The sequence below is a fragment of the Rattus norvegicus genome, chromosome 4 (genome assembly GCF_036323735.1).
Source record: "Rattus norvegicus strain BN/NHsdMcwi chromosome 4, GRCr8, whole genome shotgun sequence".
NCBI lineage: Eukaryota > Metazoa > Chordata > Mammalia > Rodentia > Muridae > Rattus > Rattus norvegicus.
In genome coordinates, this window is record NC_086022.1 from 122,810,628 (window position 1) to 122,836,789 (window position 26,162).

At 51.0% G+C, this 26,162-nt stretch overlaps 1 protein-coding gene across 3 annotated transcripts in view; it reads left to right on the forward strand.

Moving 5' to 3' along the window:
- Positions 1-26,162, forward strand: part of Mgll (monoglyceride lipase) — a 102,005-nt gene that overhangs the window by 61,192 nt on the left and 14,651 nt on the right. For 2 of the 3 annotated variants that reach the window (NM_001398597.1, NM_138502.3), the window contains exons 4-5: positions 19,596-19,732; positions 20,450-20,560. In NM_001398597.1, the coding sequence (NP_001385526.1) occupies positions 19,596-19,732; positions 20,450-20,560 (248 nt within the window). Of the gene's footprint in view, positions 1-19,595; positions 19,733-20,449; positions 20,561-25,492; positions 25,577-26,162 lie in introns of all 3 variants that reach the window. The other variant, XM_063285679.1, reaches the window with a different exon arrangement.

The window sequence follows — 26,162 nt, forward strand, 5'->3', positions numbered from 1 at the left end:
ATGTCCTGGTATGCCAAGAGCCCTGAGTGCCTGACTGGACACCTGAGAGAGAGGCTGTACGCATGGGAGAGAAACAATATACATTCAAGGCCCGCAGAGAGCTTGCCCCCAGGGGTCCCTGCCCCAGATGGGATTGAGAAGGATCTATAGGAACCGTGGAGAGAACAGATTGGCATAAGCTGCCTCTCTGCTCAGTATGAACACAGACACACAGAGATGTGTCTGCAGAGAAGCAGCTTGCTAATAACTCTGGCCTGAGTCAGTCAACTGAGAGGCAGCTGCCCAAACCCACTTGAGTGGCTGATGTCCTCAGGGCTCTGCAGTTCCCACTTGGGCTCACGGAAGCCTGGAGGGACCTTCATCCTGGTGCCTACAAGAACTTCACCCTCAACACAGGCTGGCACCCTGTTCAGTGCTCTAGGAAACAGAGCCTGTGGGAGAAGCCAGCTGCCCAGAGGGCTCAGCATAGCCTGACAGTCAGTCACCAGCCTCCAGGGTGCCTCCCACATCCAGCTGCTGTCTCCGTGTCAGTGAGCCTCAGAGCCACCACCTCCACCTCCCGCCACACCACCGTGCTGGGAACAGAGACTAAGGCCTGCTGGTTGCTGGCCTTCCGGGCACCCAGCTATTTACTGACACTTGTTGGAGCTGAGGGGTCTCTCTGAATATGGTAAAAGTCAGTGAACCGAATCTCTGGGAGTGTACATTGGGGTCAGAGACGACCTTAACAAAACTGAGCAACTAACTGGAAATTTCCTGACTGGAAATTCCACCATATGGCTTAAAAGTGACTTTCCCCACAAGGCAGTCAGTGTTTAGTCCTGCAGTATCCCTATTCAGGAATCATGCTCAGAGACTTCAAGAAACCTGTCCAAGGAGACACAGCCATAGTATAGCAAAGCCAGATTCCCATCTCCACATTGCTTCTCCTTGCTGTAATCAGTTTTAAATGGAAGCTGCGTTTGGCGCGCTGCAGGGAAACTGCTCCCTCCAGGACCTGCCTCTGAGAAGCACGGCTTGGACGCAGCCCTTTAGCAAGTGGCCCTGGGTTTCCGCACCACGTGACAGGAGAACTCCAGGAATAGCTCGTGGCAGGCAGTCTGGTGGGGTGTGGTGCCAGCTCCCCATTCTCTGCCAGGGCTCCTCTATAAGTGTTCCAGCTTGCCGAGGTAGCACCTGAGCCCAGCTAGAGGACAGAGTCGGTGCCCATCTCAAGAATGCAAAGACGGTGCTCTGCTCAGGTCCTCAGCGCCTCTATTTCCCCTGGCAGTTCCATCCCCTGTGCCCCAGAGGGGCCAGTTGTCTGTCGACACTCAGGCCGTCTTGGTGTTCTATCCCTGGGACGGGCCTGGTGCTTCCTCCTCCTACTCTGTCACAACACTGAGCAAACCTCAGCAGGGCAAGTGTGAGTCCTGCCAGGGACTCTGCCTTGCACTCTGGCTTTGCTCCCAGAGCCCATATTCCAGGCTGGCTGTGGCCTTCAGGCATGGCCGAGTGTCTAGGGCAAGGCCTGCCACAGTGAGCTGCAGCAGAGGGGATCAGCTCCTTGGTCCCCAGTAGGGACACACAGGGCCTAGCCATCGCTTGCTTGTCTGTGCAGACTGGGAGAGCCTAAGGGTGTGTTTATTCAGTAGAAACTTTCTTTACCAAAAAAGGAGCGGAATCCTTTTCTCTGGAGGTAAAGGGAGGTAGAAGGAGAATTTTGCAACCCTGAGTTAAGCGGGGAAGCAGGATGGGCCACAGAGTCTGTGAGGTGCTCAGTAAGGCAGCGCTGACTGGTGCTCCTGGACCACCCAGAGGCAAGGGTCATCAGCCTTCTGGAGCGAAGCGAAGCGTGTCTGTGAAGAGCCAGCTGCTTCTGTGTCCTCAATTATTCCTCCCAGCCAGCGGGGAGCCCTGGGTACCAGTGACAATCGCTGGTGCCTGTGACACATGGTTCAGAAGGAGGCAAGCCAGCTCGGCAGAACACTGTGTGTATCGCGGAGTCTGAGAGCCTTGGCCACGTCTAGGAGGGACGGGGGGGGGGGGGGGGGGCCTGAGCGAGAGATTTGGATGGATCTGTGAACGCTGCCTGTGGTCAGAGTTGAGGGTGAGCTCCCCAAGACACAGACCCAAGACATGGGGCATCGTGGGACCACAAACGGGAGCTGGTTTGTTACCTTGGAAGTCGTTAAAGAGCCTGGAGGACTACCCCCCTCCCCCACCTTCCTGGAGTGATGTTACCCTCACGGCCAGAGCATTTTTACACTTTTTCCGAGCAAATGCTTGTCATTGACTTGACATGGCAGGTTGACTGGTTCTCTCTCTCTCTCTCTCTCTCTCTCTCTCTCTCTCTCTCTGTTTTGCTCTAATATATATATCTGATTTTTTTTAAAAGAAAATAAAGGTCTTTTGAAAAGAGCAAGAGAGAAAATCATAAACGACTCCCCCATCCTCCTTGCTGCCATACAACGGAGCTATTAAGATGAGATTGCCACAGTGTCTTACAGCTCAGAGCACCAGCCGAGAGAAGCTGGGCTGCTGGTTAATTACAGGTGCAGGCAGGCTGCTGCTGGAGGCTGGCCCCATAGGCTCCACCTCATGTGGGAACGAGACTAGCTGTGGCTCTGCAAGCTTCTCTGAGCCCCATTCATTCTCTAATTTACTGGGCACCTGCCACGGCTGCACTAGGCCTTAGGCTCTGCATCAGGCTTCTCCTGCCCCCTGACAGGAACGAAGCCTGGCCTTGTCAGACAGTAAGCCCACAGGCTTGGCCTCAGCATGTGCTGCTCAGCCAGTCCACTGCTGGCACAACTTCGTTAGGCGACATTGTGACATCTCACTGAGACTCGGATCTACCCTGGCTCTATCAGGGAATGCTCTGGGTAGAGGGTCGTCCAGGAGGGCTCCAAAGACAAAGTACAAGCTCCTCAAAGAGGGAGGTGTCCACCTGCCAGTTCTGCCTGTCTGTCTCTCAGTGTCTGTTGATGTCTGTGTTGCAGATGCTCCCTAACTCCAGTAGTTGTACCTGGGTTACTCACAACTCTGTGGTGGTGGCAGGACAGCAGTGCCCATCCAACTGTGGATTGTGGTTTTTTGTGTCAGAGAGATGGCAGGACTGGGGACCCCCAGGGAAGCCCCTAGGTTACCACTCTGGATGCACAGTGACACTGTGGGTGCTATAAAGTGCATCTGGGACATTCCTAGCGGTTTCCAATAACTAAGAGAGCCTTAGGTAAGTACTGAAGAAATTAGAAATCAGTCAGCATTTGTAAATTGCTGCTATGCTGACTGACTCAGTCAGGAGTAGCCGCGATGCTGTGTAACAAACACCCCTTGTAACAACAAGTATGTTTTCCATGTCTTACGTAGTCCCCAGCCCAGGCTCAGCTCTGGCCTTGACTGGTCCTGCTCTCTCTGGGTCTAGCACTTGCCTTGGACATAGCTAGCTTGGGTGATGTTCTTTCTGGGGTAATAAATGGCAAAAGCCCTTGAAGGTTGCAGAGTGAAGGGGTGGCTCTCAGAGCGGAGGCTCAGACCGTCTTGTTTCTGTTAGCATTGCATTGGATAAAGCAAGTCACATTGATTAAATAGCGATTATTATAACTAATTATTGAATATTAATTAAATTATTAAATAAATAATAGTGTGGCCGAGGTCCACATTAACAGGGGATGGGCAGGGAGGGCTTGTGGTGACAGGACAAGAACTTGGCACATTGGTTACTTGTTGCTGTGATAAAACTGTGTGACCTACAGTGACTTAAGGACTAGAGAGTCTTGGCTTATGGTACCAGAGGGAAAAGAGCCAAAACAGTGGGGAGTATCTTCATTAGCTTTCCTGGCATCTCCACATAAACTGGAGCATCTGGAAGAGGGAGCTTCCATGGAGAAAATGCCTCTATCAGCTTAGCCTATAAGTGAGTTGTGGGGCATTTTCTTAATGAGTGATTGATGTGGAGGGTCCAGCCCACTGTGGTTGGTACCACCCTTGGGCACAGGGTCCTGGGGTGTATACGAGAGCAGCTGAGTAAGCCATGGGCAGCAAGCTTGTGAGCAGCACCCCTTCGTGGCCTCTGCATCTGTTGCTGCCTCCAGGCTCCTGTCCTGCTTGAGTTCCTGCCCTAATTTCCCTTCGTGCTGGGCAGTGGTCGGGACTTATAAACCAAATGGACCCTTCTCTCTCCAGACCTCTTGGCGCTGTAGCCTTTATCAAAGCTACAGGAGTCAAACTGAGACTGGGAGGCATGGTAGCAGGAGCAAGAAGCAGAGAGATTCCCATCCTCAGCCACACACAGAACAGGGAGTGGGAACTGGAGGTAAGGGGAAGCTGTGAACTCGCCCCCCAGCCCAGGGACACACTTCCTGCGGCAAGTCTCCACTCCATAAAGCTTCCATGACCTCCACCACCAGCGTCACCAGCCAAGTGTTCAAACATCCGAGCCTATGGAGGATGACACTTCTTACTCAAATCACCCTAAGTGGTGACAAAGGCAGCTACAGCAGCTCTTGCCTAGACAGGGTGTAACTGGGAGTTGGAGAAGAAACTTTGTTTCTCTCGCTGGAGAGACTCCAGAAGCATGGTTGTTTACATGTGGCAAAGCCAGTAGCTCCAGGGCTAGCACAGTGCAGGGCAGTTTGTTACCCGTGCCCTTGCGCAGCACCTCTGAGAGCGCTGGCTGGGTCAGGAGGCAGAGGGACAGAGGGCACTTGTGCAAGAGGCTCTCCGTGATCCTCATGAGTGGGGCCAACAGGGCAGGGCCAGCGGGTGTGAGCTCCGTGGCCAGGGGTGTTCTAGTTGCCCTGTGGTGACACTGGCTTGACACAGGTGACTGGCTAGTTTGAAGAGATTTGCTTGTACATAAGCCTTGGGTTTGGTATTCATAGACCCTAGATGTTTAAACAAAACAAAACAAAACAAAAAACACACGTCCCAACCAGCCTAGATGATGCCTCTATGGAATAATCAGAAAAATAACCTCCCACCTCAGAGCACCCAGCCCCAACCCCCGACCCCCCCACCCCGTGTTCATCTTGACCAAAGACTCTTCAGTTAACTTTGAGTTACCTTCAGTCTTCAAACTAGAAAGGGTGTCGCTCTGCTTAATTAAGAAGCCTTTCTGGAGATTTCCTCTGTTGACTTCCTTTTCTATGTCAGCAGTAGGATTTGGTGTCCTGGTGACCTTGAGTGCAGGATGGGGTGGGCTGTCACGGTGAACACACGCTACCTGCATGGCTGTACCTCCCCTAGCATGGTTGTGCCTCTACCCGCCGTGGCTGAGTCCCCACTCCCATTTGTGCAAAAGTAAGCGAAGTGAGTTAGCTGTGTAACTCACTGTTGGCATTTTGTCTAGGCTCTGCCCCACAGTTACCTGGCAACAGCCAGGTATGCCTGACTCACTATAAAAGGGGCTGCTTGCCCCCTCCTCACTCTTCTTCTCATCCCTTACCCTCTTCCCCCCTTTCTCCCCATTTCCCCCGCCTTCTCTTTCCATGTGCTCATGGCTGGCCTCTATGCCTCTCCTGTTCCTCCTCCTCTCTCTCTCTTTCTCTCTGTCCCTCCCTAACCCCCCATCTTTCTCTGTGTCTACTACCTCCTCCCCATGCCCTAAATAAACTCTGTTCTATACTATACCATCTTATGGCTGGTACCTCAGGGGCAAGGGATGCCTCAGCATGGGCCCACAGAGGCACCCCCTTCCCCCACACCGTACCACACCCCCACCAAACATACCCCTGGCATCTTTTCCTTTTTCTAAAACACAACACACACTACCCCCAAAGTTTAGTGGCTGAGGACAGTAGTTGGTTTCCTAGCCCTCAGTACAATGAGTGAGCAAGTGTGTCGAGATTTGGATGTCTAACTTTGGGATCTCAGCTGGGCCCTCATACACGTGGTGTCAGCTACAGCCGGGTGGGCGGGACAGCTCTGAGTTCTGGAGTGCCAGAGTTTGCCGGCAGTGCAGTGCCCATCAGGGCACCCATGATCACCAGGAAGGTCCTAGGCTGGCATTCCTTGGGGCTGTAAGGAAGTAGCAGTGTTTCAGGAGCCCGCACAAGACCTTCAAGGCCTTTTCAGCTAAGGTCTGACCACACAGCAGCATCCCCTGCACTTGCACCAGGGGTTCTCAACCTGCGGGTCGTGATTCCTTTGGGGGTCGAACAACCCTCTCCCGAGGGCTGCCCAGGACCATGGGAAGACACGGACATTTACATGACAATTCATAACAGTAGCAAAATTACAGCTACGTAGTAGTAATGAAAATAATTTTATGGCTGGGGGTCGCCACCACACTGTATTAAAGGGTCACAGCATTAGGACGGTTGAGAACTGCCTACTGGCTTAGGCTAACATCTAACCCCGATCTAACCTTGCCAGAGGAGGTGGGGCACCTTGCAGAGAAGCGTGCACAGGGGCGGAAACCAGAACAGTTTCGGCAGCCAGCCTTACCAAATGCCTGATGACGTACTTGCCAGGGTGGCTCAGATCACAAGAGGTGTCTCTTGAAGCTCGTCCTGATAATTGCCTTTTCTCTCCCAGGCATGCCTCTGTGGCGGTTAGGGAATTGTCTTGATGGCTTCAATCCAGGCCAGCAGAAGCATCCTGCCTCTATTAAGGGGCTCTTGACGCTGATTGCTGTTGGCCCTGCTCCCCCGCCCCTCACATTCACTTAGCTCGCTCATTTTCATATGCTCAACACCTCGCCACAGCCTGCATCTCACTGCAGTGCACAAATGATCGGACTCTAGTGACAGCCACCCAGGCAGGAGCTCTGATGGTAGGCTGATGGCTCCTCGGGTCCATGCTGTTAGCTGCACTCACCACCCTCCGCGCACGCCCTCCCCTCCCCCCACTAGTGACAAAATACCACTTCATTTTAGAAATCTTAGAAAAATATGAAAAAAATTACCACAAAAATAAAATAAAATAGTTTAAATCATCCAGTTGACTGTGGTGTGTGTGTGTGTGTGTGTGTGTGTGTGTGTGTGTGTGTGTGTGTGTGTGTGTAGTGGAGGTTGGGGGATGGTTTTGTCAACACAGTATGGACAGATGGCCTCTTATGAGGCCCTGGGGTACATCCAGCCTCCACTTGTCATTTGGGCCACTCTCCCTTTAGCTTGTTTTGCTTTGATTTTTTTGTTTGTTTGTTTTTTGTTTGTATAGTGTTCTGAAAGTAGAAAGTGAGAGTACAACTTAGTGGGAGTTGGCATGGAGACCACAGAGAAACTGGAACCAGGATTGTGCTGCCCTGGGGGACACCCAGCCAGTGTGAATTTGTCTCAGATTACTCCTAACACTCGGCTGGGACCTCAGCACTTCTGTGTGAGGCCAGGCGTTTGATCTCCAGCACTGAGGGAAAACAAAACGGAGACACCCTGATGGTTCTTGCTAGTCGCTTTTAACTCTACTCAAAGCGGTTGACCCAGGGGCCCCTCCCCTGTGGAGTTCAAGTGTCTCTACAAGATAAGAGCTCCAGCTGGTTTTCAGAATCAGTCCCAGGGCTCCAGGGCTATGGACCAAACCCTTGTTTGTTTGGGGTTACTTGGCTCAGTTGGGCACGGACTACAGCAGGGGCAGAGGTTGCAGCCTGATAAAGTTTCTGGAATCTCCAGTGAGACGTGATGGAGCTGAGAAGGGTGTGCATGGGAATCTCATCCACAGAGCCTGAACATCCTCTCTCCAGTCTTTGGACAGTTGCCTGTGGAACATCTGAATGTCTCCTCCGGGCTCCTGCTATGATGGGATGACACTAGATTTGTGTACCCAGGCAACAACGTGGAGGGAGAACAGGATGAGGAGGTTGTCTAAAAAACTGAGATGTGATCCAGACAGAGGAATGCCTACAGTCGTGCATGGGAGCCTAGGGTGGCAGTGCCTGCAGCCATGCATGGGAGCCTAGGGTGGCAGTGCCTGCAGCCATGCATGGGAGCCTAGGGTGGCAGTGCCTGCAGCCGTGCATGGGAGCCTAGGGTGGCAGTGCCTGCAGTCGTGCATGGGAGCCTAGTGTGGCAGTGCCTACAGCTGTGCATGGGAGCCTAGGGTGGCAGTGCCTGCACAGCCATGCATGGGAGCCTAGGGTGGCAGTGCCTGCACAGCCATGCATGGGAGCCTAGGGTGGCAGTGCCTGCAGCTGTGCATGGGAGCCTAGGGTGGCAGTGCCTGCGGCTTTGGGTGCTCAGAGCAGTGCTAGGACAAGTGGTTTGGAGTAACTTCCAAAAAATAGGAAAGATGTGTATGTAGCGTCCGTGTTAGAAACTTGGTGGATATGGCTACAACTGTGGTTTGTGTTTTTCATGGAGGGAAAGTCAAGGGATTCTACCTCTTATCTGAGCCCAGCTTCACCCTTGCCCTCCAGAGTCCCCATCTCATTGGCTCCTTCAGTCCTATTGGGATGCTGGCTCCTGTCCTCTTCCCTTTCTTGTTCCAGGCTTGGGCTGCCTCTTCTCTCAACTCCCATCTGCCGAATCTCTGACCCTTAACACACTTTTCTTTCTCTTTACTCTAGAAAAGCCAAAATTCATACAGATATTTCCTTCCAATCTTATACGGGTTGGAGCACCCTCCGGCCGTCCTTGTGTGCTCTGCCTATGCCTGCACACAGGGCGGGTTGCCATAGGAACAGTGCCCCAAGGCTAGGCTTTGCTCTGGGTCCAGACCTTGTTGAAAGCCTGGTTTGGATCAACCCCTGAGATTGCATTTTGGAGAGCGTGTGTCCACCACACCCGGAACTTAGAAGAACTCAGCCAGGCTTCCTCAGTCCTACCTGCAAGAAGTAAGCACTGAGGTTGAGAGGAGAGACGCGAAGGGTAACATGGCCAAAAACCAGCCGTGTCGGTGGAGCCTGCAACTCACACCAAACCCTGTATTCTTTTTGCTGCCTTCCAGAAATTGCCAGTCAGTGGCTTTACAGTATAGAGGCAGATATTTTATTCAAAACATCGTCTCTAGCTGGTCTCCTGACAGAAACAGCAATAATCTTAAGGACACAGAGAAGAGAAATCACTTTAAAAGAAGCACCTTGCAAACTTGGGTCACATCAGGATCATGCCAAATTGCCTGTCCCCGTGATACCCCCATTTGATTCTGTCTGATATATATATTCCTGAATTTTAAAAAAGCCATCGGGATTGCTCTCAGTCAGTGCTGCAGTCGGCCCCCAGCCCCACTTGGGATTTTCAAGCATCCTGTTACTCTGTTACAGACGCCATTCCTTGACGTGTTTCATCCTGGATGTTTGTAGTGGTACAGGCCTCTCCACCTCACAGCTGCCGCTGGCTCAGAAGCCAGAGCCACTTCCATGGAGAGATGTGAGCCAAAGGGATGTGAGCTTTCTGGGGTAGATAGATTCTGGCAGGCCCCCACAATTGCCACTTCATAAAAGAGAACGGGAGAGAGGCCTGGATACTCAGAGCACATGACAATGTGACTGCCCATCCCATATATCCTGCCTCCCTTGTTCTCCAAACTGCCATCCTATAGCACGACACAAAAGGAAGCTGGTCCTGCTAGACACCAAGCTGTTATGACGCTTTTTGTCATGTTGTTTCCTCTTATTTATACAGTAGAGTGTAGGATGTTTTCAAATAAATCCTCTAAATACAAAATTCTGAGAATGCATGACTCTGAAAATGCGCACCGATAACAGCCTTTTAGTTGGTTACATTATAAAGCATGTTGTAACAGCTTAAAAAAAAAAATGTGAGTCGAGATGTGTTTCCATGGCCCATATGCTGGATTCTGGCATTTTTATACCTTCCCAAGCTGTTGTCAATTAGTAAAGAAATTAATTTCTGCCTTGGTCTGTGTTGTAAATCGGAGCTTGTGACAGGATGCTGCGAGAAACTGCCCAGGCTGACGGCGTGCTGGTGGCTGGAGAGACTGAAGCCGGTTGCGATGAGTGCCCTAAGACAGACACTTGGATCTTCTGCAGACAGAGAGGAGGAAAAGGCTTTTGTTGAGGGAAATAAATCGTTTTCCAGGCCGACAAGCTGTGGCCTTGGTCTTTCTGCCATCTGCATGTTTTTCAGCAAGAGAGAGAGAAGCAACCTGCCTGCTTGAGTGACACTCCTTGTCCTGGCAAGAAGGATGGCCACACACGGACACGTGGTTCTTGCCTCACGTACACCAACCCCCTTCTCCTATCCCATTGCCCTGTGACTCCGAGTCCCTCTGTGCTCCTGCAACATAACAGGATGTTGGTGGTAGTGTTGTTTGAGTGTGTCCTCTGGTGGCTGGCGTTCATTGATTGGCAAAAAATCTGAATATATGGCACTCCTTGCATTTTGACTTTGTCGTTGGTTTTAGTGGCTTAAACCCCTGTGTCCCTGGAAGCTCTGCTTTTGAACGTTGCAGGAGGACAGAAGGTATCCAACCCTTTATAGGAAACTTAATTGGAAACTGTGAGGTCTGATACTTTGAAAGCTGAGTCAAGTCACTGCATAGAGAAGAAAGCAAGCGTGGGATGTGTCCTCGTTCCTATAATGCGCTGAGATTAAAGGATGGGGTCAGAAGTCAGAGCAGTTGCAGGGCCCTGACTGGAGCTGGAAGGCTCCTCCTGGCGCATAAACAGGCTTTCTGTCAAAACACTCTGGGGGCATTTAATGTGGCTCGGGCAGTCTTACAGATCTTTATGAGTCTGACTGTAGTCAGGACTTCAGGTCAGATGGCCCAAAGCTGGGGGTATTCTATGACCCATTATTTGGGTCATTTTTATTTATTCTGTGGCTCTTTCAAATAACAACAACAACAAAGAAACGAATTGCCTTTGAGAGAGAGAGAGAGAGAGAGAGAGAGAGAGAGAGAGAGAGAGAGAGAGAGAGAGGTGGGTCAGCTGTGAACACTTTAATCCCAGTATTTGGGAGGCAGAGGCAGGAGGATGTCTGAGTTCACCCTGGTCTACAGAAAGAGTTTGAGGCCAGCCAGGGCTGCACAGAGAAACCCTGTCTCCAAAAACTAGAAAGACAGGGGTCGGGGGAGCGGGGGTGGTTGTCCTGGAATGTGGCTCAAGGTCGGGGCACTTGCTCAGCATGTATGAACAACACTAAAGAGAAGAAAGAAACGGAGGGAAGAAGGGAGGAGGAGGGAAAGGAGGAGGCATGGAGCACTCAGACTTGGTAGTACCGCTGCGATCCCAGCACCCAAGTGGCTAAAACGGGAGAATCACAACTTTCTATGCCTCCTTAGGCTACAGAGTGAGTTCAAGGCCAGTCTGAACAACTAACCCCATCTCAAAATAAACAATTGAGTTTTGCTTGCTTGCTTGTTATTTTTAGATCTGGGATATCACTCTGTGTTAGAGCTCTTGCCTAGAGTACTTAGAGGTTCTAAGTTTAATCTCCAGTACCAAAGCGAGGCTGTAGGATTCACCTTTACGACCATTGAGAACAAACTTCTTGAGCCTGCTGTGTTCCGTTCGATACATTATATATGAGCCCACTGAAAATGGATGGTTTTGTCCTGTGGGTTTTAAAAGCATAAGAAGCCAGCTGTCAGGCAACTCGAGCTCCTTCCTCCCACAGTAGAGACCTGCCCAAAGCCACTGATGTCAGCCAGCCTTGTTGAGGGCAGGAGTAATTTATTTTTAGGGTTTTTTTTTCTTGGATGTTTGTTAATACGTAGTATTTATGCCCCACTTCCTCTGGGTTCAGTTGTGTTCTGAGTACTTTGGATTGACCTGTCTGATTTACCAGCCACCCAGTAAAATGCAAGCCAGAGGATGGAGACCCTGACAAGGTTGAAAGCTGTTCAGTCACATGACCCATGAATGGAAGCAGTGTGCAGGGCCCAAAAGCTGGTGGAGACCTGCTGTGTGCCAGCCAGGCTGGGCACTTCAACTTACAGCTCCCTGTAGTTCTCAGAGTCAGTTCCTCTCTGTCGCTGGCCTGATCTTAAGTCCTGCAGTATCCCATCCTCTGGTACCTGCCACTCGTGTGTGCAGTCTGAGAATGCAGACTACAGGGACAGGAAATGTCTGCCATCTTGACAGCCAGATGATCTCTGGAGGCCAAGGCCAGCTAGCTACAGTATAGTATTGCCTCAGCCATGTGGACTCCATCAGCATAAACCCAGACAGGAGGCCTGGACCTGGGTGAAGGACACAGACATGACAGCCTGGTAAGGGAGCCCATGGCACGTGGACTCGCCATTCCGTGTTGTCCAGCTGGGACAAGGCCAAGCCCAGAGCCTGCTCCACCATCAGCCTTCCCATCTGTCCGTGGAGCTGGCTTGGGTGGCAGATGGACACAGGCCACTTTGCAGAGTCCAGTGGGACCTGAAGAACAGAGGTTAGAGATGGAGACACTTTGGCTTGTCAGATGCTTGGCAGAGCCAGAGAAAGGAGGCAAGACAACTGCAGAATCCTAGACAGTGAATGGGGCCTCGACTGTGAAAACGGTGGGATTTAAGGAAGTCATTCTGACACGCAGGAAGCCCTCCTTGCTCCAGACTTGCCTTTTGGCTATCTGGAGGTAGGAGAGCCTCCTATAGTACCTCCATTTTCCATCCCCTCACCCACCTGACTTGTGTACATAGCACACTGTCAAGGTTGGTTTTAGAGAAAACACGGCAAGGCTTCAGAGCAACCACCGAGTCCACGGTCAAACAGCTCCCCAGGGTGAGATTCTAGGGCAGAGTCTGGCAAACACTGGAAGCCTCACTCAGGATTTCAGTCTACATGCCTCTGCCCCACTTCTCTCCCATCTTTCTATCTCTCCACTTCTCATGGTGGAGGTCAGTGAGCTTACCACAGTCTACTGCCATGACCTGCCAGCAGGACCTCCATCCACCCTTTCCCACAACACTCTTCCTCACTGTCCTCCTGCTAGACAGCCCTGCAGCACAACCAGACCTCTGAAGCCTCTGCCACCCAGTTACCCTGTCCTCAAGTTCCCACACATGCCCCAGGGGCATGTGGTCAGCGGTTAGAGCCCAGTGCTCCCCAACAGGGGGTTTACAGTGAGTCTCTGTTGTCATTTGCTGTAGTTCATTCCTGTATCCACCTCTCCTCAGCCTCTCTGCCCTCATGGTGACCCAAAGAAGTGTACAAAGGCTTATAGGGTATTCCCAGTGACCTCCCTGTCTGCGCGTCTGCAGGTCCTGGTGGGCGAGACCGTACCGAGGGCTGTCCCTGCACAAGGCTCCCTTGCATGATGTAGCCTCAGACCTGCACAATCCCAGGTACTTGCCCCATGGCTGGAGCCTGTGCTAACAGTGTGCTTCCACAGCAGAGTACTCCAGTTAAGAAAGACTTCGTTGTGGGAGGAGCCTGACTAGTGGTGCAGGCTGGCTGGCAGTTCTAGCTCCTCAGGATCTGAGGCAAGAGCTCAGAAAGTTTAAGGCCAGCCGGGCAGTGGAGTAAGTCCCTGTCTCAAAATGGAAAATGTGAAAGGCAGTGGTTTAGTCCATGCCCAGCATTCGCAAGGTCCTGGGTTCTATTCCTGGTGCTGTCAATCTCCCAGTTTCTTGCTTCCTGACCGGTTTGTCCCTGAGCTGTGACGGTTGGGAGACCAAGGCCAGCTCACAGGTTCTTGCCAGCCACTAGCTAGACATGCCAAGCCTCCCAGGGTCAGTGTTCCAGGCTGGCAAACATCAGGGTCCCCAACATACAAACTTACAAGGATTCGTAGTATAGATTCTGAGGAAACTGCATTCTAGACTCCCCCAACAAACCTCAGCTACATCTGTGGAAGTTGGGTCCTCCTTCCCACGCTGTCTTTACCAGGTTTTCTTTCTGGGAGAAAGTGGGTGCTAGGTAGAGCTGGTTCTCTGAGAAGACAGAGGTGAGGCACTGTGTCTTCCTACTCTGGCTTTAATGAACAGGATGATTGGCATTCTGGGTGTGTCCTGAGCTGGTGAACTTGTTTTTTTTTTTTTGTTTTGTTTTGTTTTGTTTTTGTTTTGTTTTGTTTTGTTTTTTTTTGTTTTTTTGCACACAGGCCTATGGAAAATAGTGTTCAGAATCCCAGCACTTGGGAGCCAGAGGAGGCAGGTGGATTTCTGTGAGTTCGAGGACAGCCTGGTCCACAGAAAGGACAGATAGAAATGTTGTGTGTAAAATAGAGACTGGAACTCTTTAATAATGGGACAAGAAAAGGTTACTAAGTACTTGTTTAAATCAGTACAGTTCTATGTGTTGGGAGTGTGTTTGTTCTGGGTTGGGGTGCTTTGCTTTTTACAACGGGGGGCAATGGGGGGCTCAGAGCCCTCCAATGCTAGGCAATGCCCTGCCTCTAAGCCGCAGCCCTGCCAGAGTGTTTGACTGACACTCAAGCTGAAGATCTGCTCTACCACACATGGATGGGCAGGGCACCGCCGTGAAGCACCAGGATGGCTCATCCCATTGGCTCACGGACATGCCACGTAGAGTCCCACAGAAAACCAGGGGGCCCAGAGAGCTAGAAGCAACCCCAGGGAACTCCCACTGTGGCTTCCACAGAAAGGGCGGGACAACAAGGGTGAGCAGGGGTCAGACGGGCTGGGTGGGGAAACTTCAGGGCTGCTGGGCCTGGGGCTGTCCCTAACTGACTCCACAAAGTCAGAACCTGATAAGGACGGTGGCTGTGGTTGGCGCGGTTTCCTGCAGGCTGGTACGTTTTAAGGGCTAGCTCACAAGCAATTTGTTAACTCTCCAGTGACAGCCAACCCTGGAAGGGCAGGGCCGAGCCCTCTGGAATAAGCAGGGCCTGAATATACATAAATGATAATGAGAACAGTAAGCCTGGTTGAGCTGGGCGATGGCTGGAATTCACCGCTCTAGGCCAGAAGTTCTCACTGCAGTTCACAGCCTGCTGCTCCATGGAACCTGTTCACAGAGTGGCTAAGGGAAACACACCAGCAAAGCCTCTCTGGCAAGGGGTCATTCCAGAACTCTTCCCACAGTACTTTCAATACACGTCCATCACATACCTGTCCTCTGCCAGGCCCGATCAGACCCTGAACAATAGATAGGTGGGTAGTTTGTGTTCCTTCCCCTTAAGAAAGGTTGCAGCCAACACAGCCTCAAAGGGCTTAATCTCTGGCCTGGACAGCAAGACTAATGGGCTGCCTAGTCAGAGGGATGGCGCAGGAAAGTGTGGGCTTGTCTTGGAACTCTGGGCACAGGGCCTGGAATGCGCTGAATGGCAGGCCACAGGCCAGTGGGAGCCTTGAGCAGAACCAAGAATGTTGGGCTGGAACATGAGGATTGTGTTCTGAAAAGAAGGGAGACACAAGAGCCCCCACTTTGAAGCTGCTCAAGAAAAGGAGGGACAGACATAGCTAGCTTAGAACAAGGAACACATCTGAGGTCTCAAACCTGCAAGTCACAAGGAGGCTTGGGAGACTGGGATGTAGTAACCCAAGGGTGGGGGAAGGTGGGACAAGTGGAAGCTAGCTAACGCCAGCCTTGTTTGGAGACTAGATGATTAGAGGATCATGGGGTATGAGCTCTGCTGGGTCGAGGGCGGAGGTATGTTAACAGTCGGTGACAGAGTAGCTCATGAACACGTGAAGGGGACTGAGTGGAAAGGATCCAGGAGTGTACACACTAAGTGTGTTGGGGCTGGCTTGCAGTCCCAACTACTGGGGACGTTAAAACAGGAGGACTGAGTTTAAGGAGACGCTGAGCTACAGAGTTGAGTTCAAGGCCAGCTTGGGCTACAGAGTGAGTTCAAAGCCAACCTGGGCATCTTTGTGAGGACTGCCTTAAAAATAATTTAAAGGGTTTGGGAAGAGCACAGAGAGACGGCTCAGCAGTTAAGGACACTGGCTACTCAGGCTGAGGCTCTAATTCTGTTCCCACAGCCCACATGGTGGCTCACAACCGTCTGTAAAGGAAATCTGGTGCCCTCTTCTGGCTTCCACTGGCACCAGGCACTTTCTTGATACACAGACATACATGCAAATATTCATGCATACAAAATTAGTAATAGTAAGCTTACATGCTTACAAAACATGTAAAAGGGAGGGGCTGACGAGATGAGTCAGTGGTTTAGGGTTTAGGGTACATGCTACTCTTGCAGGGGACCTGGCTCAGTTCCCAGCACCCATGTCAGACTGCTCACAGCTGCCTGTAACTCCCCTTCCAGGGGATCCAATGCTTCTAACCCAGTGGTTTTCAGCCTTCCTAATGCTTTGACCCTTTAATACAATTCATCTTACTGTGGTGACTCGCGACCATAAATTTCTTTTCATTGCTACTTTATAACTGTGACTTTGCTACTGTTATGAATCAAGATGTATGCAGGATCGTCAATCATATTCAGACTATTTGATATGCGACCCTTGTGAAGGGGCTGTTTTTGACCCTCCCCAAGGGGTCACAGCCCATAGGTTGAGAACCATTTCTCTCACTTCTTTATGCACCCACACGTACCTGCATATATCCCACCCCAGCCCCACATACACATAATTTTAAAAGAGACTCCATTTTTAAAATAAGTGTGGCATTGGTGTGTGGGTCCGTGGGAGAGCGTTTGCCCAGGATGAGCAAGGCTCTTCCAGGCTCCGCTCTCAACCCTGAGGACAAATAAGCAAAACCCACAAATAGGTTGGACTCAAAGGGAACAGGACCTCTACCACCAGGCTGACATCGCAGTTCAGGAAGTGAGAGAAGTGGCTTTGGCACCTTCTGCCCAGGTGACGGGAACCAGGAGTTAGAGTTGTCGATCAGACCATACACAGCGCTGGTTTGGTGGTAAAAGCTGCTTCGAGCGGCCGATTTAATCCCAGACAAATACCAACCCAAGTAGATGAAAGGTGAAAAAGCGCAAGCCTTGAGGCCACGCCAAGAGGCCAAGGGTGTTGTCAGTGTCCAGACTTCCCTGCTCTTAAAATCTGTAGCTTACTTCTGGATGATTCCCTGTCCTTCGTTTATATTTTTTGTTTGTTTGTTTTTATTTTGTTTTGTTTTGTTTTTGCCTTAACTTCATTTCCTGTTGCTATGATAAAAACAAACCCTTAAGGAAGAAAGGCTTTCTTCGGGCTCACAGTTCCAATTGTTCTTTATGGTGAGGGAGGCAAGGAAGCAAGAAGCGGGAGCATCTGGCCACGCCACATCTGCAGCCATGAGCTGCGATGCGATGAGCGTGTTCATCTGCCGCTTGGCTTGCTTTCTCCGTGTTACACAGTCCAGGATCCCATACCTAGAGGAACCCCACCCACAGTTAAGATGGGTCTTCCTGACTCAAGTAACATAATCAAGACAACCCCCGACCCCCGCCACACTGGAAGCCCACCTCCAAAGTGGTGGTAAATTCTGCCAAACTGACATTAGTGTTAACCGTAGCATGTGTACAGACAGGAAGTAAAATGGCACCAGCTTTTGGGTAAAGATTGTAGGAATGTGGATATTTATGGAAATGTTCTTCCAAAGGTTTTACCCACTTGAAATTTTTCTGACAAGAAAAAAAAAAGTTGAGGAAAAGTTTGGGTAGGGGCTTGATCTCAAGGCCGACTCTCCTTAGGAGATGCAGGGGATTCCTCATGTGCTGCCCTATGTAGGGCAAGGCTGTAAACCAGGCTCACATCTGCATAGGGTTACAAAGAGGCAGAAATGCTAACGGTTGGGGTAAGATGGGTGGATGGGCCAAGGGTGGTCGAGCTGGGAGAAACAACACTCCAGGTGCACAACTTTATGTCGTCTCAATTTGTAAATCGAGACTGATCTCTTGAAGGGCCACTGTTTGCCTTAGCACATGAATGTGTGAACCAGGCGTGGGTGGTGCACACCTTGCGCTTGCACTCCCAGCACTTGAGAGGCAGAGGCAGGTAGGTCTGGGGTTCGAGACCAGCCTGGTCTACAGAACAAGATCCAGGTCAGCCAGGACTCTAGAGAAACCGTCTCCAAAAACAAAACGAACAAAATGTGTGAATGAATGAAGTGCGTTCTCTAAGGCAAGCACAGAAATGACTGGGCTTGGAGGTGTACGCTGCTTGGGAGGGGTGGGGGGTCAAGACAGGAAGATCACGAGGTTAAGGACTACTCAGGATATGGAGTGGATTCAAGGTCAGCAATTTAGTGAGACTCTGCCTCAAAAAGTAAGGGGGGCCAGAGAGGTGGCTCAGTGACTGATGGCACTGCCACCCCTGAAGAGAATTTAGGTTTAGTTCCTAGCACCCATTTTGGACTGCCTGTAATTGCAACTCCAGGGGAGTCTGATGTCCTCTTTTGAACTTCAAGGGCACCCCCTCCCCACCACACAATACAGACAAATACACCACACAATACAGATAATAATCAGATAAATTATATATTTGATAAATATATAAAATAATTTTAAAACATGTTTTATAAAAATAACAAGCATCCTTTTTTTCCATGTGGCTAGAAGTTGAAGGTGAAGATGTAGGCTCTCCTGGGGCCTTTCTCCTCAGCTCGTAGGTACCATCTCCCTGTACCCTGAACAGGATTGTCCCTCTGTGCATCGACATCCAAATTCCCTCTTTTCTTGAGGACACCAGTCATACCATTTTAACTTGGTCACCTTTTAAAAGTCCCCATCTGCAAACACAGGACTGCTTTTAGAGCTAGGAATTCGGCAAGGGGAGGAAGGCACAATGGAGGCCATACAGAGGCTGTTGGGAGGATGGCAATGGCCTGGTGGTACACGGTGGGCTCCGAACGCTGTGAACATCCTCTGTGCCACTGAGCTGGAGTAGTAATGGTTGGCATGGTGCCATGTCCGTGACTCGCATTGACCACAAGTGTAAAAGACTTTTAAAAGTGGGGATCCCTAGACAGACATGAGACTCGGAAGCTGCTCTGGAGGTAGTAAAACTGCTGTCCAGGCACACTGACAGGAAAGCGGGCGGTCGGGAGAGTAGACGCAGCACTGACACATGTGTCTGAGCACAGCAGGGTCTCTGAGTTTGAGTCCACACAGCCAGTTTGTTCTAAGCTTGGTAGCCCCTTCCCGGTTGTGCCACGGGGTCTTGCCCCATGGTTGCAAAGTCCCTTTAAAGCGGTGACACAGGCTCTGTGAGCAACACTGCCAGCTGCTGGCAGCCTGGTACAGCCATGGTCTCCTGTGCTGGCGCCTTCTCTGGAAGCTGGCCGTCTTACAGTTTCCAAACTTTGCTCACAGCTGCCAGCAGCTGTTTCTATAGCAACTGATTTCCTTCACAAAGGGGAAAAGTGGAGAGACCCTAAGCAGAGAAAGAAGGGGAGATGAGCTGCACAGATAGATGAACAGTTGACAAACCCAAGAGGGACAGGGTGGGGCCTGCTTTTGTGTGTGTGTGTGTGTGTGTGTGCGCATGCTGCTTTGTTGAAACTTGTCAAGCGCCCTCAACTGTCTTGTTTAAGTTGATGTGTGATCTCCTCCTAATGCTACAGAGAGGACCCAGGACACACCTGGTCAAAGGCCAGCAGTGAGGCAGGCACAACTGGAAGGGGCAAGGATCTGGGATGCCAGGAAGGTAGCTGAACCTTACTCAGTGTGCCTCCCCCTCCCCCTTACTTCTCCCTTGAGAAGTACCTCCAAGGAAGGCTGTTGGCTGGTGCTCCTAGCTGTGCATCATGAGGGAAGTTGCTTGAGTTCTCTGCGCTTGAAGAGTTTGCCATTCAGGAGTGGTTGGAGAGGGTTAAATGTGATGTACATGCAGCTTGGTGATGACACTAAAACTTTTCCCATTTCCAGTTGGCCATGGGCAGAGCGAGGGAGAGAGGATGGTGGTATCGGACTTCCAAGTTTTTGTCAGAGATTTGTTGCAGCACGTGAACACCGTCCAGAAGGACTACCCCGAGGTCCCCGTCTTCCTCCTGGGCCACTCCATGGTAAGCAGCCCTACAGAGAAAAGTTCAAAACAAGCTTAGTTCCCAAGAAGCCACCTGACTTCCTGGCCCTCTGTCCTCCACCCTCCCCCCCTCCCCTCCTGGGGAATGTCCTTTTCGCACACAAGCCCTGTCTGTGGTGTCCCCAGCATGTAGAAATTGAACTAGGTCTTTAAACTTAGGAATGGAGGGATTGCCTGAGCGGCAGAATCTCATGAACCATCCTGATAGCAGTTTTTGAGTCCCTTTCCCTTTGAGATCTCTGAGTGCCAAGGACCAACCAAGTTTAGTCTCAGATGACCCTGCCCCGACAGCTCCCAGGGTTCCTTGCAGCAGGAAAGCGAGCAGAGGTCTGAGAACTGCTTAGACCCTGCTCAGACTTCTCTGCAGGGCACCTCCACCCTGCCCGGCTCCGCCATGAATCTCTGGCCATCCTGGACTATAGAACAATACTCTATCTCAAAAGAATTTTTAAAGGGGGGGGGAGGAGAGAGAAGAGAGAGGGATAAGGGAGTGAGAGTAGAAAGAAAGAGGAGGGAGGAGGAGGGGAAAGGAGGGGAGAAGGAAAAACAGGAAGGAGAGAAGATGTGATCCATCAGTGGATGGAGTCTCCTCCAGGCCCTCCCCCATCTTGGGCCGTTGACCAGCATGGAAACAGGCCAGGGGTGTCGGGTCATGCTGGTTAGGGGCTGGTCCCACTCTGTTTATTTTACCTCCCAGGGCGGTGCCATCTCCATCCTAGCAGCTGCAGAGAGACCAACCCACTTTTCTGGCATGATCCTAATTTCACCTCTGATCCTTGCCAATCCGGAATCTGCATCGACTTTGAAGGTAAGAGGGCGCTCCGGTCTGCATGGAAGCTTCCGGAACAGGATACCATGTTCCTTTACAGCTGGAATCTGTGTCAAAGGGTCCCTCGCCATTCCTGAACTTTAGACACTCTTGTGTGAAGGTTTGGCATCAGACATGGTCATCAGGGCTCTAAATTGTGAACTCAGGTGTTTCTTTGTCCAAAACACAAAGGAAAAAGACCTTCCTGTTTGTGCACATTGAACTGGCCTGAGTCAGTGGGAGGAAAGGTTACAGGCATTCTTTAACTGGCAAAGTCACACTTGCTGACAAGTCCCACGCATGAGCTGCTATGGCAGAATGTTTGCCCGCCTCAGCAGAAAGCGAACTCGGAGTGGAGCTGCAGCTCCTGTTCCCGGCAGCTCCACTCCATCCCTGAGTTCCTCCAGCCTCGACTGACAGATGCATCGTCTTGCATTATGGGTAATCATGTGCTGTGATTAGTGTCTGCCCTTGTTGACAGAGCTTTGAGTCCCTTTGACAAGGTGAATGAGGCAACGAGGCACCCACAGCTGTATCTGCCCCCACCCCGAGAAAGAAGCCAATCCTTTGGGACTATGGGCGTGTCCTCAGTGTAGATATCTGTCCTTAGGAGACAGGAGAATCCCAGAGGGAGTGGAGCACCAACCCTATGTGCTACAAGCAGTGCCCCAGCTCTGGCAGAGGCTACTGTGGCCTGAGCCAGCTCTCGGGATGCTTGGATGACAGTGAGGGATAGGTGGTGTGTCTTGGGTCTAGGTGCACCAGGCAGCCTATACTGTCACCACCAAATGATGCCAGGAGTTATTTAAATACCAGCGTGGCCTCTTAGGCCCCTGTCTCTCGGTACCCACTCGGTGGAACTTGGTATTTGTCTGTGGTCCCCAGGCAGCATGTAAGACACTGAGTACACTGGCATCATGGAGAGGTACAAAGGATGTGGCCGTCTCTGCATCTGCCCTGGTGACTGATTCTGTGAGGCAAGGCCAAGTTAGCAAAAGGCTCTTTTACAAATAGAGTGAGTGAGACAGAGGTTAGATGGGACAGCTCTACCATGCTCTAATGGCTTCATGCTGGAGACCTGTGGCCAGTGCATCGGGAAGTCCACATCTGTGTCAGGAGTTGTCACGTGGGAGCTGTGTCCACCCACACAGTCCCAGTCTAGGGAAGAGGTAAGACTGGTGTGTTGGGGTTGGGGACACCGAGGTTTGGGAAGAGGGAATTTGGCTAAGATTAGCCCTCAAGTGGTGGATGTAAGCTCCAGTGGGGCTGCCCCTCACAGAGAAGAAAATGGATGTCTTCCCCTTAGAGAAAATTCACAGAGCCTTTTAGAGAAAGTGCACCACAGCAGCTGGGCCCAGAGGCAGGCTGCTGAGGCTTCCTCCTGGGGCCCCCCGGGGCTCTATCTAGGGCCAGCAGTGGCCACACTTCTGGGCCAGTGACCTTTCAAACCTGGTACTAATAGATCACCTTGTCAAATCAGGAGCAGAGGTCTCTAGGGGGACACAGGTCTCGTCTGATTAACCAAGACAAATTAGATTTCCCTTGGTCTGGTGAGGGCCAGCCCCACCCCGCGTCTGTTGCTGCCTCCGGGCTTCCGCCTGCGTTGTCTTTGACTGGCACAAAGTGTGATGCCTTGGTTCTTCTGCCAGAGGCACGTGGCTGCTCAGCACATGTGGCCTAGTCCTCAGGCTCCCCGAAGGAGGATCACCACGTCTTTTTTTCCTTTCCAGTGTAATTTTAAATATTGGAGAATAATTCATAGAGTTCAAATGTCAAAAGATAGAAGAGGGTATGAAGAAACGCCTGCCTGGGGAGCCGGTCAGCAGCCATGCTGTCAGAGATGGCTTACAGGATAGAGTTGGCATGTACAAGCACTGTCTGTTCTTTCTGCAGATGGGGACTTGTTCCACGTATATTAAGGGATAATATTACATGTTCCTTTTGTTAATCTGCTTGTTCTTTGAGGGGTTTGTTTGGTTTTATTTTGTCGGGTTTTTTTTTTGTCGAACATCTTGGTGGTCTTTCCCCCATCAGAATCTTAAACAGCGTCTCCCACCAAGTACAGACCCTGGCTTAGAACCCCTGAAGAGCAAACCTGAGCTCATTTCTGGTTGTCTGTGCCTGTGAGCCTCACAGGTGGACTGGCTGCTTGCTGCTGCCCTTTTCCTTCCTGTGCTCTGAGAAATGGAAGTGGAGACAGGGTTCCCAGGAGGGGGCTCTAAGGGGTGGAGTGGAAGAGAACTCTGCCCCCACTATGTCCTCTGGGTGGTTCCAGAGCCACATGAATCCCTGAGATCAGTTAATGGAGCTGCCGAGCCGATTAGTGGTGAGCGCTGGCCTCCAACGCATCGAATGGGGACCCACACAGTGGAGGCCAACCTAGGAAGAGAAATCCTGGTGTCCTCAGACCACCTCCTCCAGCCAGTACCCAAGCCTTGGCTGGTCCTCAGGTAGTAGGTCAGTCTTCATCTGCATATGGGTGTGGAGAGGTGACCACTTCACCCCGGGATGGGAGGATGCCCAGTCACCAACAGCTCAGCACCATCTGCCTTTTACACCGAGGCTCTGTTCAGACAAGCTGGGATATATTTAGCCCCAGGGGAAGAGATCGAGGACAAAGACAGCAGTGCCCGGCACTCTCTGCTGAGGAAGTGGTTTCACAGGGAAAAAAAAAAAAAAAAAAAAAAAAACGGCAACAGCAAAAATTTTGAGACCAAAATTGCAGAGAACATTCTCAGCTGCTCACCAGCCCAGGCTGCCCCTCTTGAACAGACTCTGGTGACTTCTGGGATCCCTTCTTTATCTAGGAACCTTAAGGAAGGCAAAATTTCTGGTCCAGGCTGGGCTGGGGATGCCAGGGTTGTCTTCAATGGGAACTATCTCCCTATGAGGTCCCTGGGGACCCGAGCAGGGCTCCAGGGTGCCCAATTCCCAGCTCTTTGGGGCCTCTAGCCAAAGTATGGAACAGGGGCCAGCTCCAGGAGACCTGTCTCACAGAAAGCACTGTTTTCTACTGTGCTATCTGTAAGGACAGGAAATGACTCCTAATTAGAAGGCCAGGAAATGAGGCCATTGTTGTCCTCAGGGTCAGTTTGATTGGCCTGACCCAGTGAGCCCCTTTCACCCTAAAGCATGCTGGAGGTCAGCTTCCTGTGACCAGAGCCTACTTCCCATCTGAACACACCGAGCCTGTTTTGTCAGTGGATTCCGGTGGGCTGAAAGGGATATGGAGTGGGTACTGCAGATGACAGTGGCCCTGCACGGGCCAGTGGGCCAGCCACCATAAACTGATATGTGTGACGGGCACCTGTTTAATGAGAGTTAGGGCTCAGATTTCCAGAATCTGAACTTGAAAAGCAAGCTTTCTACCCCAGAGTCATCAGAGCATGCTCTGAACCACTGGAAAGGCACGAGACATTCTATTACAAAACTGGGCAGGATGCATTCCTGCCCAGAACAATCTAAAGTTACCCTAGAGAGATTTGCCAGATCACAGATGTGGCCATCCTGTGGCCTCCTGAATACAGGACAGCCTTTCAGGAACCACGTTAGAGGGAAGGAGCAGTAATTACATCTCTCGGTGAGTTCTTCTGGCCGAAGCTTAAAAATGATCGGAGGAGCTATTAAGACCTTTCAGATCAATAAAGGCATTTATGCACGTCTCTACTATTTACAGTGATGGGCACTGCAGTTGATTCAGAACTGTCCCCAGGGTGTGACAGGGACTCAGGACAGCTCTCCCCTCCTCCAAGCCCTGCACATCAGGAGCACAGCCACGGTCAGTGGAGAAGTACTCATGGTGATAGGGTTACATCAGGGCTCGCAGAGCTTCAGCCACAGATCCAGTCATGAGAGTGCATAGCTGCCATCCCAGGTCTCCAAAAGTGGAGAGAATGGTGGTAAGTTTAAGACTAGCCTGGGCTACCGTGTGAATTCCTGTCTCAAAAAAAAAAATATGGTAAAGTTGTAAGTCACACACTCCTCTACTAGGGGTGGCATTTGCTTCTCATTCTGTTGACCAGCAAGGACCAAGAGACAAGTTCTGCAGGGGCAGTCTTGGGAAACACCTCAGGAGTCTTTGAGGGAGACTTCATTGTCTCCATTTCGGAAAAAATGAAGAAACAGGTTACCGTGTGATGGTGGCATTACCACTTCTGGGAACTTACCCAAAGAAAACTAAGTCAACTTACCACAGAGACATCTACATATCCAGGTTCACCACTGTAGGAGTCCCAGTGGAGCCAGAACCAGCCAAGTTGCCATCAACAGATGACTGGGTCAAGACAATACGGTGTGTTCAGACAATGGAGTCTTTCTTACTCAGCCACAAAGAACAAAATTATGTCACCTGAAGGAAAATGGGTGGAGCTAGAAATCATTAAGTGAAATTAAGTAAACCCAGAAAAACAGATGTCACATTTCCTCTCATATGTGAGATCTGCATTCCACATACACAACCATACACAAACACATGCACACACACACACCGAGAGGGAAAGAGAGACTCACATACACACACATACAGGTACTCACGTACACACATACAGAACACACATATGCATACACATATGCACATGCATGCACACATGTACACAGACATGCATGCTCACACGTGCACACATGTATATGCAGAGACACACTGTGTAAAAGTAGAAAGGGCACTATTTGAGAAAGGAAATAGGCTGAGCAAGAAAAGGGAATGGGGAACAGGAGCAAAGAACAGGGTAAATATAGGCAAAATACATGGTAAACTTGAATGAAATGTCTGTGGAACCCAACGCATAATGACCACATGCGAATATATGCTAATAACCCAGATTGTGACGCACCCAGTTGTGACCAAGTCCCGTGTGACTTGCCTGCTGGGAAAGGTGGGCAGCTCGCAGTCTCCCTCTTCCTGAGCTGCACCCACACCGTCTCCCCATCCTGCAGGACAACTTGACCATCACGAAGACCTCCCTTGAGAAGGCGGCCGAAGTGTCAATGGCTTGGATCCCATATGCTTTCCACCTGTGGGTGAGCACGACCCCACCCTTGGTCTCCTGGGAGAATCAGGGGTGCGTGCTGACACACTGTAGCAGTGTGGCCTGCTACTGTGGCCAAGGCTTAGGGATATGGCAGGCAGCTGCTTGCAGGGACTGTCTGGCAACCTTGACCCCCCAGCCTCTCCAGGTGTGGGATCTGCTGTGGTGACTTGTTTCTCTATGCCTCCTTATCATTCGGCCCTTGTCTGCTGCTCAGCCCTCCTGCCCTATCCGATCCTTCCACTGCAGAGAGGCCTTCCCCCTCCACACTCCATCCATGCAATCATCCAGTCTTAAAAGGACGGTGGAGAAGGGCCTCTTGCAGATGCTTGATGCCCTGTGTCTCAGGAACAGCCTTCAACCTGCCTTGATTTGTTAGTGGGAGTCACTACTAAAGCACCTCTTTAAGCCATGAGGCTGTTGTTTTGAAGTTAATCGGCCCTCTGAATGGGTCCTGTTAGAAATGTTCCTTAGAACTTACCATGCAGGTTTAGGGAGCTGGTGGCCAAAGCTGGGCAAGCATCTGAGCCCGTCCAGTGGCTGGGGTTGAACTGTGACTCCTATTCTGCCTGCACACT